Source organism: Bufo bufo, chromosome 2 (assembly GCF_905171765.1).
Source record: "Bufo bufo chromosome 2, aBufBuf1.1, whole genome shotgun sequence".
Taxonomy (NCBI): Eukaryota; Metazoa; Chordata; class Amphibia; order Anura; family Bufonidae; genus Bufo; species Bufo bufo.
Genome location: NC_053390.1, coordinates 419,911,954 through 419,927,473, shown reverse-complemented (window position 1 = coordinate 419,927,473; position 15,520 = coordinate 419,911,954). Strand labels below are relative to the sequence as shown.

Sequence of the window (15,520 nt, the reverse complement as noted above, 5' to 3'; positions counted from 1 at the left end):
ATCTTCTGGTCTTTGTCATGGAGATTCCTAGTAGTGGAGGCCAGTTCCCAGATAATGATTAAGTGTTTTAATGGCATTCATTCATTCTGGACGAACTACTCAAGCAGAAAAAAGGGTTATGTAAAAATCACATTTAAGAAAAAATGATTTGTAATCTTTGCATCACCAGCACTTTGAGGAGACATTAGGACTTAAATCCTTGGCGTGGTAGACTCATCCTTTATCTTCTGATATTTACTGAGTTTACTGGAGCATGAAAGGTTTTCAACAAGAAAAGCAGCTGGGATTGGCTCCTTATAGGTAATGCTATCTACCAGGCTATTACTTTCTATATATTGATAGTGAAGTAATCTTCAAGATATCACCCAATAAATAGACATTATTTAAATGTTAGGAACAAAAGAAAGGACCAGAACTGTATTTATGATCCTCCTGATCCCCAATCTTCAGCGTGTTGATCAACTTTTTTTTTTAATTCATCTTATCATCCCATTGAAGAAACCTATTATTGTCCCAGACTGAAGATATGGACTTTAAGGGTTTTTTTTAAATAGATTTTCCTTTTTCTTTTTTCCCCTTAGTCAATATCTAGAATTTCTATTACTGTGCAGAACTGAGCTGTTCAGTTGACACATTTTCAGTCTATTCGTTTCTGCTAATGGTCCTCCTTCTACTTCTGACTATATTAAGAAGTAAAAATTGATTCACTCAATCGTGATTGTTTTGAACTATTGCAAGATAAGACTTACCTGTGTTCTTGGGGCAACTCACACTTTCATATAAATAGGCCTTCCAAATGTCAATTTAATCCATTAAGCAAAAGCATTTTAGATATCTAAGTCAAAAACTGCATCACGTGTCACTTAGAGGACAAAGCACTTCTGCAGCCAGTCATTGGCTTCAGCGGTATACATGACCCCTGTCCAAAGTTGACTAGCAGGTACCTCAACACAGCAGTGGACAGAAGGAGCCAGAACAAAATATTAAAAAGCTGGACAGCCCCTTTATTGATTAACACATATATCTTCTCACAAAGTCCCCTATCATTACAAAAATGTTAACGGATCAGTTTTGACTTACATTGAAAGTCAATGGGAGGCGGATCTGTTTTCAATTGCACCATATTGTGTCAGTAAAAACTGATCCGTCCCCATTGACTTACATTGTAAGTCAGGACAGATCCGTTTGGCTCAGTTTCGTCAGACGGACGTCAAAATGCTTCAAGCAGCGTTTTGGTGTCCGCCTCCAGAGCGGAATGGATGCTGAACGGAGGCAAATTAATGCATTCTGAACTGATCCTTATCCATTCAGAATGCATTAGGGCTAAACTGATCCGTTTTGGGCCGCTTGTGAGAGCCTTGAAACGGATCTCACAGGCGGACCCAGAAACGGCAGTGGGAAAGTAGCTTAAGGGGCTCAAAGTTATGTAAAAAAGAAAAAAGGTTCAAATCACCCCCATTTTACAATATAAAATTTCCCAATTTTACATATAAAAATAAATAAAAAAAAACATAACAGATATCACCACATCTAAAAATGTTTGGACTATTAAAATATATTTCCTGCACAGTGTAAGCTGTAACAGCCGTCACCTTGCCCCCCCCCCTCCAAAAAAAGAATAACTTATCAAAAAGTTTTTTTTTCCCCAAAAATGGTACCCATACAAACTACAGTTTTCCCCACAAAAGAACAAGCCCTCATACATCTCTGTAGATGGAAATATAAAAAATGTTATGGCTTTCAGAAAATGTCAATGAAAAAAATAAAAAATAAACTGTACAAATTTGGTATCACCGTAATCATATTGAGCCGCAAAATAAGGACGGCATGTTATTTTTAGAGCCAGTTAATAACAAAACTAGGGATGAGCGAATCGACTTTGGATGAAACATCCGAAGTCAATTCGCATAAAACTTTGTTTCATCCCTAATCAAAACCCCAAAATCCTTGTAGGAATTATGTTTTGTTTTTTCAGTTTTACCTCACAAATAATTTTTTCCATTTTCCATTACAATGCATAATACATGAAATGGTGTAATTAAAAAATGTTACTTATCCCGCAAAAATAAACCCTCATATGGCTATATGAACCAAAAATTTTAAAGTTATGGCTACTGGAATGTGGGGAGGAAAAAACTAAAATGGGCCCAGTTAAATAGGTATCAAGACCAGCATGTGCTGCGCCAATCATATCCCTGCGCTACGGAAGGATACACCTAATTTATGGTACCTAAACTGGAATCTTCGACAGTGCGACACTGCTGTGGCTTTCTGTCTTCATTTACGCAAGAAAATGGGCTAAATGAAGGTAAATGTGCTTGGCCTGACCCCCTCCCCACCCTCACTACCATCCTTTTATGTAAAGTCACAAGGGCAGCGTATAAACGCCATTGTGACTTTGTTTTCAAATTATTAACGCCATAAAAATGGTGTACAGAAATAATTTTTTAAAATGCCCATCTTTTTTTGTTCTTTTTATGTTTCTAACTAAGCAAATGTAAGGGGTTTTCAATTCACTTACTTCATCTACAGTGGCCTCTTTCTCATATTTCACTGAGCATCACATGACCTGTGATATCAGCTTCTTTCCCTGCTCTTATGACGTTCTGTGCACAGATCATCACTGTGAAGGCTGAGATGGTTGGAGCAATAAGCATCCTCCCTGCACTGCCGGATCTGCTGGATTAGATGTCTGCCCTGTGTCTCCCCCTCCCACTAAATTCTTCAGCAAAGTTTACCTTCTACCATCAGCAGCACAGACTCAGGTACTGAGCAGCTGCAGGGTTTCTTCTTCTCCAGGCACTGAAGAGATAAATACTGTGCACAGGATCTTCTCTCCCTCCTTACCCTGCAGACACAGAGCTGACATAGACTGGAGGAGTTCTCTCCTCTGTACTCTTCTGCTGGCTGTAAGGAAGTGTCTGCAGAGCATTGCAGAAGAACAGGTAGGGGGAAGATCCTGTGTGTATCAGCAGTGTCATTGTACTGTACAGCTGGGACTTGTAGTCCCACACATACAACATGAGTATCCCAGCAGTCAGACTGCAGGCAGGGCACCAATTTTATTTACACCCTCAGAGATTGTTGTTACACACCCCCACAGCTCTGCAACTGCATGTCAACAAAGAGGCCAGAACAGAACTAGGGAATTTAGTAAATATAATTTTTATATAGCAAAGAAAAGCAGGCGACACCACCTTCTGGAATAAGCGTGGAAAAGTGGAAATACTCTTTGGAATATTTATTCAGAGATATCACACATAAAAATGGCCAATATAATGATATAAAATACACTAAAACATATCAGTTACAATAATACACTGAATAAAAACAATAGAATCAATAAGGAAGTGGTCTCCTAAAATAATGTCACATGAGATGAATTGCGGCAGAGAGCTGTAAAAATTTTTTGCCAAATAGGACTGTCTCTGTGAGACTCTTACCGCTCAATAGTCCCGATGTCTCAGGTAAACTTCCACAGAGCGGTGGAGAGGTGTAATCACCAGAACCCTGGACGCTGGATGTTAAACAAGCGTGCAGTAAGTAGTCACACGTCGGTGCAGGATACAGACACCGGAGCGCAGGACGCTGAGTGCTGAATATTCAACTTGGAGGGCGTGCTCTCAGTCAGGTGATCCTATGCAAATGGATCAGATGTTCTGATCAGCTGACAAGCATCGCCCAATCACGTACCGCTCAGGTCCTTGTACCAAAGGTCACTAGGCACAGCGTCAATCCAGGTCCTCAAATTGCAGTATTGGTGGATAATATTACGAGTGTAAATACTCTTTGTCCACGGAATCTTTCGTACTTTGGGTCCGGACCAGTACTGGATATGAAAGTTGCGTAGTCCGCTAAATTAGCGGACTACGCAACTTTCATATCCAGTACTGGTCCGGACCCAAAGTACGAAAGATTCCGTGGACAAAGAGTATTTACACTCGTAATATTATCCACCAATACTGCAATTTGAGGACCTGGATTGACGCTGTGCCTAGTGACCTTTGGTACAAGGACCTGAGCGGTACGTGATTGGGCGATGCTTGTCAGCTGATCAGAACATCTGATCCATTTGCATAGGATCACCTGACTGAGAGCACGCCCTCCAAGTTGAATATTCAGCACTCAGCGTCCTGCGCTCCGGTGTCTGTATCCTGCACCGACGTGTGACTACTTACTGCACGCTTGTTTAACATCCAGCGTCCAGGGTTCTGGTGATTACACCTCTCCACCGCTCTGTGGAAGTTTACCTGAGACATCGGGACTATTGAGCGGTAAGAGTCTCACAGAGACAGTCCTATTTGGCAAAAAATTTTTACAGCTCTCTGCCGCAATTCATCTCATGTGACATTATTTTAGGAGACCACTTCCTTATTGATTCTATTGTTTTTATTCAGTGTATTATTGTAACTGATATGTTTTAGTGTATTTTATATCATTATATTGGCCATTTTTATGTGTGATATCTCTGAATAAATATTCCAAAGAGTATTTCCACTTTTCCACGCTTATTCCAGAAGGTGGTGTCGCCTGCTTTTCTTTGCTATATATTTCATTTTCTTAATTGGGTGAGTGACCCAATTAGCAGTGAACCCACCGCTATCCGTTCATTTCAAGTGTTGAGCCTCCCTACCTTGTCTTTTTCTGCAAATATAATTTTTAGTTTTGCCTAAAAGTGCTTTTTTTTTTATATAACTCATACAACCCATTTAAATTCCATTTACAAAATTATAAAAAAAAAAATCTAGAAATCATGCCAACTGAGGCATCAAACAGCTATTTTTATTATAGCTGACAGAATGTGGGTAGGCAAAAATAGAAACATCCCTAAAATTAGTATTGGTTGGTCACATCCCTACCATATCTATTTGAAAGTCACAGTATGTGAATATAGGTGTATACATACAAAAATTTAATCAGCTCACTATACCAGCCCTGTACTGTGAAACATCAGGCTGGTACCAGGTATATAACATAGGGTAGTAGATGCAATATTTCTCCAGCACTCCCCAATAAGATTAAAAACAAATTTGCTAATATTGTCTAAAACTAAGACATAGTAAATTTACAGTCTTAAACTGCGCCATAGTTATCATAGTAACTGATGTTGGATGATTCTGTCGCATCTTTATAATGTCTAGTCTGAGTTTACGCCAGTTGGCATAATTTTACTCGACATTTGCCAAAATTTTGGCACATTTTTTTTCTTTTGCACATAGGGGGTCATTTTAGCTGTGCCCCCTTCCCATTTAGCTGCACCCCTTTCCACTAAGCCACACCCTATTGCTGGGCACAGCATGAAAAGGTTAGGAAAATGTCCAAAACACTTGATAAATGCAGTGCAAAGCATGTATGCCAGTTTTTTGGCACACATTCAAAAAAAATTTCAATAGTAAATATGCCCTACTATTATTATTTAAAATCCATTAAAAGCATTGTGCACAACTCCTAGATCACCTGGGAATGGATCTGGAAGCTGTGCACATCATTTTAATAATGGATGTTGAATAAAGACTATGTGGAAGACTTAGGCCCCTTTCACATGAGCGAGTTCAACGTATTGGACTTGCAGTGTTTGTCAGCGAGAGCACCCGTCCTGACCTCCCAGCATTGACTGGGTTGCATAGTATTATATTGATTTATGATTCTATGTAACCCTTAGAGCTCTGGAATGTATTATATATCACTGACATAATGCTGTCACTGTTATCCAATACATTCTAGACCTCTAAGGGTTACATAGCATCATAAATCAATATATTGCTTTGCGGTCAGCGCTAGAGGTCAGGACCGGTGCGCTCGCTGACACATGCTCCGAGTCCAATACATTGAACTCGCTTGTGTTAAAGGGGCCTTATTTCCAAAGTAAAAAAAGTTGCAAACGTCAAATTTATGACTTTTTAAATGTCATTGCTAGTAAATTGAGTCACACTTGTCACTTTCTGAAAAGAGGAGTGGCAAAGGCTGGACGTGAGCAGAGCCATCAACCTCAGTACATTTATCATCATTTTCACATAACTTTCAATCTAGACCAGGCATCCTCAAACTGCGGCCCTCCAGCTGTTGTAAAACTACAACTCCCACAATGCCCTGCTGTAGGCTGATACCTGTAGGCTGTTCAGGCATGCTGGGAGTTGTAGTTTTGCAACAGCTGGAGGGCCCCAGTTTGAGGATGCCTGATCTAGACGCATGGACTGCCAGTGGATGCACTTGATTTATGAAAAGGCATTCACCTCTTTATAAATTACCGTAGATACACCTTCTGGCGGCTTTGGGGATATCAAGACTGGAATAGCAAATGGCAGTTTTTATAAATCTCCCTTTTTATTTTAATTGAGAGTGCTGTCTACTACCCTGCATCCCATTGACTTATGTATTGAAAATTGGTAAATGAAAGTTCGGAATACTGTAAAAACTCACCAATCCCCCACCACTTCCGTTCCAACGCTTCCTCTGTACACTGGTCCCTCTCGACACAGAATTGCTTTTGCTCAGCCAGTCACTGCAGAGTGTTAGAACGAGCGGTGATCGATAGGTCAGGTAATTTACTGACCAAACAACCCCATTAAATAAAGGTCCATTATGTCTAGTGTAAAGAATGGTAAGAATGTAATAGCAGATATATAATGTAATACAAGCCATACAGGGTGATAGTTGTAATAGTGTGATTCCAGAGCCAAGCAGATTGGTAGTGTTAAAAATATAATACCAGGAGCCAAGCAGCTTGGTAGTGTGATGTTATATGGATTCTTTGATGGTTCAAGACGACTAGCCAACTAGCCATTCTTTGAAGTAAGCATGGGGAATATACTGGGGAATTAGTATGTAAGCTCACTGTCTGTTTTTTTAGCATAATTGGGCCAAAACGCAAGACAATAATCCATAATAGAAAAGCAAATCTACATCCAAAAGGTTGACAAAAGTTTTGAGTTCACTTCATGCCATTTTACACAGGCAGATTATTGGGCCTGTGTAAGCTTGTTCCTGATAATTGCCTTGTGAGAGTGCCACCGATGTGCCTACCTAATGAATGAGCAAGCGTTCGTTCATTGGGTCAAAACATCTTAGATGTAGCACCCAATATCATTGTTTCTGGACAGCAGATGATCCTGTGTAAATGGTGAATCTGTCCTAAAACAAGCGATTGCAGTAGCGATACGGATTAAGCAGTTGTTGGCAATGTTTGCCTCATTCCCGATAATTGCCTGCACGTTGGCCCATGTAAAGTGGTCTTAAGGCCTCTTTCACACGAGCGAGTTTTCTGCACGGGTACAATGCGTGACGTGAACGCGTAGCACCCGCACTGAATCCTGACCCATTCATTTCAATGGGTCTATGTACTTGAGTGTTTCTTTTCACGCATCAGTTCTGCGTTTCTATATTCTGCGTTTTTCACGCCGCTCTGGCCCCATAGAAGTGAATGGGGCTTCAGTGAAAATTGTGCGAGTTTCCCTAAACGCATCCTGAGCCAATCCATATAGTTTGTGTGAAAGAGGCCTAAGGGCATGTTCACATGGGACATATTTGCCTTACGCAAATCTGAACTGAAACTGATTTCTACAATCTATTGGCCAGCATAGTTTAGGCATATGTTAATTTACTGGAGCTAGTCTTAAGATTTTTTGTGCAAAATTGGAAACCGAATCCTGAACATGTGAACATGGCCTTGAATAGAACAGAGGTGCTGTGATAGGACCTGAAATGAGCAGATCATCCACGGAACATATCAAAGAATTTTCAGTGTGGGCTAATATTCCTCACAACCATAATAGATAGTCCAATAACAGAAATTCAGTCTAAGCAGGTAGAAAGTCCGATTGCGCTTCCTCACCGTGACATCCACTTCAGGGGGCACCTTACTAATCGCAATTCTAACCTTTTTCTATGCAGTCCTTAGTGAGCGACCAAGGCTTGTCAGTTTTACAATGAGTGACAACGGGTCAGAGGAAAGGGGAGCATGTATTAAGAGAAGACAAAAATACAGTAGGTCAGGGTTCAGCAACCTCCAGCACTCCAGCTGTTGGTAAACTACAAATCCCAGCACGCTCTATTCATTTCTATGGGGGTTCCAAGTCCAGCCGAGCAAGGAGACATGCTGGGAGTTATAGTTTCGTCACAGCTGGAGTGCCAGAGGTTGCTGATCTCTGCAGTAGATGATTGTGCCAGTTTGCTGTGGGAATAGCTGTAAACAATGTGTAAACTGGTAACGTGATTGAAAAAGGAGTGTGTGTGTGTGTTATAGTAGCAGCTCTTTCTATGGGCTTCAGCTGTTTTAGTGACAGTTAACATTTAGCAGTCCTTCAGAGGGGTGTGAGCTTAGCTGCTATATGAAGTACAGTGGGGCAGATTTGTCTAGACCATTTTTTGTGTGCGATTTGTCCCAAAAATGCACATCAGATGCATACCAAAATACAATTGTGTGAATGCACCCTAAGACTAAGCACACTCTGTCTTGGGCTCCATTCACACATCCGCAATTATGCGGAACGGAATTGCGGACCCATTCATTTCTTTGCACTTCCGGGTCCGCAATTCCGATCCCGAAAAAAATAGAACATTAAGTGTCGGCGATTAAGATTCTAATAATTGCCGGCGATGTGCGGTCCGCAAAATGCGGAAAGCCCATTGCCGGTGTCTGTGTTTTGTGGATCCACAAAACACACACGGATGTGTGAATGGACCCTTACTGTTAGACAGTATTAGCAGTCTATTTCCCCACTGTCTCCTCAGCGGCAAAAATTCCACATTTCTGTAACTTGGAAAATAAATTTGTCAGACAAATTTTTGGTGCATTGACAAATTTTTGGAGCTCAACCAGAATTCTGGTGTAAATCTGGTGCAGGATTTAGGATTTGGTGCACATTTCCACACTAATAATAAATCTGCCCAGTCTATGCACAGGAGCGCTCATGTTTCCTCATATAATTAGAATAGTTCAGATAGAATTAATTTTAGACATTAAAATCATGCCCAGCGAATTTTGGAATAGTTTCTGTTTGGTCTTCGCAACTTATAACTGTGTAGCAATTTACTGTTTTCTTTATGTTGCTTTGCTGCTCAGTGTTAGAGAAGTGCTTGAGCTTCATATGTATTATTATTATTTATAACATATATATTTTAGGTGGTACGGGGACCAGTGAAGATATCCAACTCTGCTTCTACCCCAAAAGAGATTGTCTACTGTTGTAATTGTGGCAGGAAAGGACATTGCGGTTATGTGAGTATCTTTTTTGTATGTTCATGAAAGAAACTGCTACAGTTTAGTAAATAAAATCAATACTAAATGCAAGGTTACAGTACAGTCTTCTCTAAATAGTTATCTTTAGCACCACAATGACAAAAATACTGTGATGCGATATAGTTATCTGGACTATAGTAGTGACATACACAAGTTTAGTAGGCGGAGGAGGTGTATACTTTCACCATATACAGATCAATGACAACAAAATTCCTTAAAGGGGTTGTCTCACTTCAGCAAATTTCATTTATTATGTAGAGAAAGTTAATACAAGACACTTACTAATGTATTGTGATTGTCCATATTACCTCCTTTGCTGGCTTGATTTATTTTTCCATCACATTATACACTGCTCATTTCCATGGTTAGACCACCCTGCAATCCTTCAGTGGTGGTCGTGCTTGCATAATTATAGGAAAAAGCACCAGCCTATGTGCGCTCCTACGGTCCCAGCCACCAGAGAAGCCAGTGCTTTTTCCTATAATTATGCAAGCACGAACACCACTGAGGGATTTCAGGGTGGTCGTAACTATGAAAACAAGCAGTGTCTAATGTGATGGAAAAATTAATCAGGCCAGCAAAGGAGGCAATATGGACAATCACAATACATTAGTAAGTGCTTTGTATTATCTTTCTCTACATGATACACGCCACTTGCTGAAGTGACACAACCACTTCAATAAATCTACAATCAGAAAATAAAAATGGATTAGAAAAAAAAAAGATATGTGTTGCTATCTGGTTTTAACTAGCAGATAAAATCTTTGGTGACACATTTCCTTTAAAGAGACCCTGAGGTATTTGCTGAATTGAGACAACCCTTTTAACTCCACAATGGCAGAATATTTCTCTCCCCAGGAATACAACAGGAAGAGCCAGAACAGCACCGAAAAATATCTAGTGCAAAAATCTTCAAAAATATACTTAAAGGGAACCTGTCACCAGTTTTATGGTGTCCTAACTAAGGGCAACATAAATAAGTGACTGATTCTCTTAGCACAATGCTGGGTCACTTTCTTTAATTGACCCAGTCAATCTGCCAACATCTTGTATTGAAAAGCTCCAGCTGATAATGATGAGTCATGAATATTCATGAGCTCCTGACTCTCCCCGCCCACCTGCTGCTGATTGACAGTTATTTTCCATATGAATCAGCAGCAGGTGGGCAGGGGAGTGGCTATAGCTCTGAATTAAATATATGCTGGACTTAATGACATCACGCCGGACTCAAATCAGCTCATTAGTATGTGGCATCTTTGTGTGTATATTATAAGGGTAACCATCTGTCACACCAGTAAGTGAATACATCTAAGGCACTTTTTAGTAGTTAATGATTGTATATAATTAGTTAGATTATAATCAAATATCCACATGACAGGTTCTCTTTAAGGCATTATTGATTTTAATTCAGTCTGCTGGAAAATATTGAATTGTCACAGTTGATGTTTGTGTTTCCACTTTACTTGCAGCATTATAGTACCATTCTGAAGAAGATGATGTTTATTCACCCCCATAATGATTCAAATAATGACTTATGTTTTTTCCAGGAGTGCAACCAACGGAGAATGTATAGCACAGTGTACCCCAACTGTGAGCTTGTGTTCACCTATGATCAGAAACACGACATCTGGAAAAGGGATCAGAGGGCAAAACGGAGGTTGAAAGGTACATTTATCATGGTAACAAAATACATGTAAACTGTGACTGTTATATACTGGTATATTTGTGTTTTTACAGACTTTATATAAGTATATTAACCAAGCGCCTATTATAGGATATGGGTTTTAAGGGGATCTCTAGGGTTCGCGTTAATGGAGTATTGATTTGAGAAACCAAATGTAATTTATAAAAAAAAATTGAATGCAGCAGAATGCTTATGTAGCCACATTAAATAATTTTTTCTCATTTGGTCCCTCAACAGAGCTTCAAGAAGCTGGACTGGTGATATTAGAGGCTGGAGAGCCATGCATAGAAGATACTGTACATAATACACAACTTCCAAATAAAATGAGCAAAAAGAGTAAGAGAAAGAACAAAAGGCAAAAGAAAGCGGACAATCGTCTTGGCATGCAGTTCAAAAAGAAAAAAAGGAAAAGTTTTCTGCAACATCTAGAAGCTGAAGAATATTTTCCCAGGGGAGAATCAGAAAAGCCCAAAAAAGTTAGAATAGCCCATGAAAGAAAAAAGCCTACACATTTATTGTTTAAAGACTTCAGCAACAATGAGGGAGTAGATGGTGAGCTGAAAAAAGGCAAAAAGAAGCGCAAGAAACTAAAAAATTGTGCTGTAGATGAGAGCTTACTTATAATTAAGCAAAGGAAAAAAAAATCCAAACCTGTTAAATAGCTGCTGAACATTATGAGAAGACTTTTTACATAGCAAAATTACTGATCTAAAATTCTGATATTTGTATTTAACATGTGCCATAAAAGTTTCCCTTCGTTCCGTACCCCTGTTTTGGAGAAGTAATATTTTTCACTCTCAGGGAAAATCAGCTATGTTGTTGAATGACAGTTACCTATTAAAATAAAATTTTATAAAATTTATAAAATCTAAATATAAAGCATTGCTCTGTTGTCTTTATTTTTTTTAAATCTTTTTGCTTCCAGTGCATCTAACGATTGCAAAAAACACAAAAATGTTTAAGTAACACTTATAGAATGCAAATCATTGTAGAAGTAACTGCAAAAGTATCTAACGTTTACATGTAAATCAGCATGTCTTTAGGGTCAGGATCTCAAGAACTGATGTTTACTGAATCTTTAGGCAGAAATGCCATTTGTATTATATGGACATCTAGTTATACTGTCACAATTTAGTTCCCAAGGTCATGAGAAGTTATTTGCATACCATACCTTTTCACAAAGGCATATAAACAAATTACCGTACATGCCCTATAAATCTAGAATAGACTAAAAATATCAGGCTAAACCGAGACTTGCTGTACGTGATGGAGATAGTTAGCAGGAGTCATACTTTGTATGTGATGAAAAGAGGTTTGGGGCTTCAAAAATATGGTGTTCAACTTGGACAGGCCATCTTTGAATGTCTCGCATAAATACATTGGTAGATTTATTTCCTTTTGCTTATAGAGAACCATCAGGTTCTATAACACTATGCAGTGATTATCTTATGCTGTCTCTAGTGGAACACACATACACCAGGGGTAATTTCATAGGAAGCTGATTAACCTTCCAGTATATTTTTGTAGAGTTGAAGGAAACCTTAGGAGAAAATCCACATTGACACGTAGAGCGCATACAAAACTCAAGACCACAGACAATAATAGACAACTCTAAAAGGTGAAACTTTGGAAATTACGGGGCACATTTATCACAACATTTTAGACGCCGGTCTTAATATAGCCTTGCACTGGCGGTGGATCTGCCACAGTTATGTAGAGGCACCGGCTTCCTAGCTGTCTTACATTTAGACAATTTTCTACGCCTAAGGGTTCATTCACACATCCATGTGTGTTTTGCGGATCCGAAAAACACGGACAGCGGCAATGTGCGTTACGCATTTTGCGGACCGCACATTGCCGGCACTAAGAGAATATGCCTATTCTTGTCCGCTATTGCGGACAAGAATAGGACATGTTCTATTTTTTTCAGGATCGGAATTGCAGACCCGGAAGTGCGGGTCCGCAATTCCGGATCAGGGCCGCACATAGAAATGTATGGGTCCGCAATTCTGTTCCGCAAAATGCGGAATGGAATTGCGGATGTGTGAATGGAGCCTTAAACAGGCATACAAAATGAGACTGGCCATCCCCACCCACGCCACGACCACTTTTTAAGATCTGGCATGAGCGGGGAGATGAATATGAAGTATTATAGTTAGAGATGTATTTTTCAAAAATTCGATTTGCCGGTTCGCCCAATTTTTGGGGAAAAATTTGATTTGATCCGAATTTATTCGCTGCGAATTACGTTAGTCTATTTCCTGGCTGCACAGAGCTTTTATAGTGGTGTAGAACACTGTGCCTTGCAGTAACACGCATAGGGAGTCTGCTTTGGTAGTGAAATAATACTGCAAGTCCGTATGAAATGCAGATGACAGGCATCGCTCTTAGAATCACTGCACACTTCACTTATTTGGGCAGTCACGGGGACAAAACTGACCAAATAACTTAAGTATGAACTCCGCCTTATAGGTCGATGTTAGCGCCAAGAAGAAGTGCACTCCTTTTACATCGTCGCCAGCTGATTCCACATAGATGTCTACAGAACCTGTTCTATTAAACACGTACAGTGGGGGAAATAATTATTTGACCCCTCACTGATTTTGTAAGTTTGTCCAATGACAAAGAAATGAAAAGTCTCAGAACAGTATCATTTCAATGGTAGGTTTATTGTAACAGTGGCAGATAGCACATCAAAAGGAAAATCGAAAAAAAAACTTTAAATAAAAGATAGCAACTGATTTGCATTTCATTGAGTGAAATAAGTATTTGAACCCCTACCAACCATTAAGAGTTCTGGCTCCCACAGAGTGGTTAGACACTTCTACTCAATTAGTCACCCTCATTAAGGACACCTGTCTTAACTAGTCACCTGTATAAAAGACACCTGTCCACAGAATCAATCAATCAAGCAGACTCCAAACTCTCCAACATGGGAAAGACCAAAGAGCTGTCCAAGGATGTCAGAGACAAAATTGTAGACCTGCACAAGGCTGGAATGGGCTACAAAACCATTAGCAAGAAGCTGGGAGAGAAGGTGACAACTGTTGGTGCGATTGTTCGAAAATGGAAGGAGCACAAAATGACCATCAATCGACCTCGCTCTGGGGCTCCACGCAAGATCTCACCTCGTGGGGTGTCAATGGTTCTGAGAAAGGTGAAAAAGCATCCTAGAACTACACGGGAGGAGTTAGTTAATGACCTCAAATTAGCAGGGACCACAGTCACCAAGAAAACCATTGGAAACACATTACACCGCAATGGATTAAAATCCTGCAGGGCTCGCAAGGTCCCCCTGCTCAGGAAGGCACATGTGCAGGCCCGTCTGAAGTTTGCCAATGAACACCTGAATGATTCAGAGAGTGACTGGGAGAAGGTGCTGTGGTCTGATGAGACCAAAATAGAGCTCTTTGGCATTAACTCAACTCGCTGTGTTTGGAGGAAGAAAAATGCTGCCTATGACCCCCAAAACACCATCCCCACCGTCAAGCATGGGGGTGGAAACATTTTGCTTTGGGGGTGTTTTTCTGCTAAGGGCACAGGACAACTTATTCGCATAAACGGGAAAATGGACGGAGCCATGTATCGTGAAATCCTGAGCGACAACCTCCTTCCCTCTGCCAGGAAACTGAAAATGGGTCGTGGATGGGTGTTCCAGCACGACAATGACCCAAAACATACAGCAAAGGCAACAAAGGAGTGGCTCAAGAAGAAGCACATTAAGGTCATGGAGTGGCCTAGTCAGTCTCCGGACCTTAATCCAATCGAAAACCTATGGAGGGAGCTCAAGCTCAGAGTTGCACAGAGACAGCCTCGAAACCTTAGGGATTTAGAGATGATCTGCAAAGAGGAGTGGACCAACATTCCTCCTAAAATGTGCGCAAACTTGGTCATCAATTACAAGAAACGTTTGACCTCTGTGCTTGCAAACAAGGGTTTTTCCACCAAGTATTAAGTCTTTTTTTGTTAGAGGGTTCAAATACTTATTTCACTCAATGAAATGCAAATCAGTTGCTATCTTTTATTTAAAGTTATTTTTTTGATTTTCCTTTTGATGTGCTATCTGCCACTGTTACAATAAACCTACCATTGAAATGATACTGTTCTGAGACTTTTCATTTCTTTGTCATTGGACAAACTTACAAAATCAGTGAGGGATCAAATAATTATTTCCCCCACTGTATACAAGTAGAGCTCCCCCGGACAGAGTGGAGAGGGTGTCAGCAGTAAGTTTGTGTTGACGTCACTGATTATTTTGCCCTTCCTCTGCTCCGTCAGATCAATAACCCACAAAAACCTGTCCCGTCTGTGGAGCATCCGCCTTCACTTGGTCAGCATTTTGTCAGTAATCCTTCAGTATTGCTAATGCCAAAAAAACAGGAGTGGCTCTAAAACAGAGGTGACACGTGAACGGAATATTTGCATGTCTTCTGTGTTTTGTACCCACTACTCCTTTTGGCTACCAAATCATAATCCAAGTCTGATGGGACCATACAAGCCTTACAGCTGCTACACAGAGAGGATCCATTGTGCATCTCATTTTTCTTCTGACAGATCAGAAGAAGGGTCAAATAAATTATGTCAGCCAGGCCAAAAGG

General features: G+C 40.2%; 1 protein-coding gene across 1 annotated transcript in view; it reads left to right on the top strand.

Moving 5' to 3' along the window:
* ZCCHC7 (zinc finger CCHC-type containing 7) overlaps positions 1–11,806 on the top strand; it is a 161,733-nt gene extending 149,927 nt beyond the window's left edge. The window contains exons 7-9 of the mRNA XM_040417362.1: positions 9,122–9,217; positions 10,786–10,903; positions 11,160–11,806. Of these exons, the coding sequence (XP_040273296.1) occupies positions 9,122–9,217; positions 10,786–10,903; positions 11,160–11,584 (639 nt within the window). The 3' untranslated portion in view covers positions 11,585–11,806. The remainder of the gene's footprint in view (positions 1–9,121; positions 9,218–10,785; positions 10,904–11,159) is intronic.
* The last annotated feature ends 3,714 nt before the right edge of the window (positions 11,807–15,520 follow it).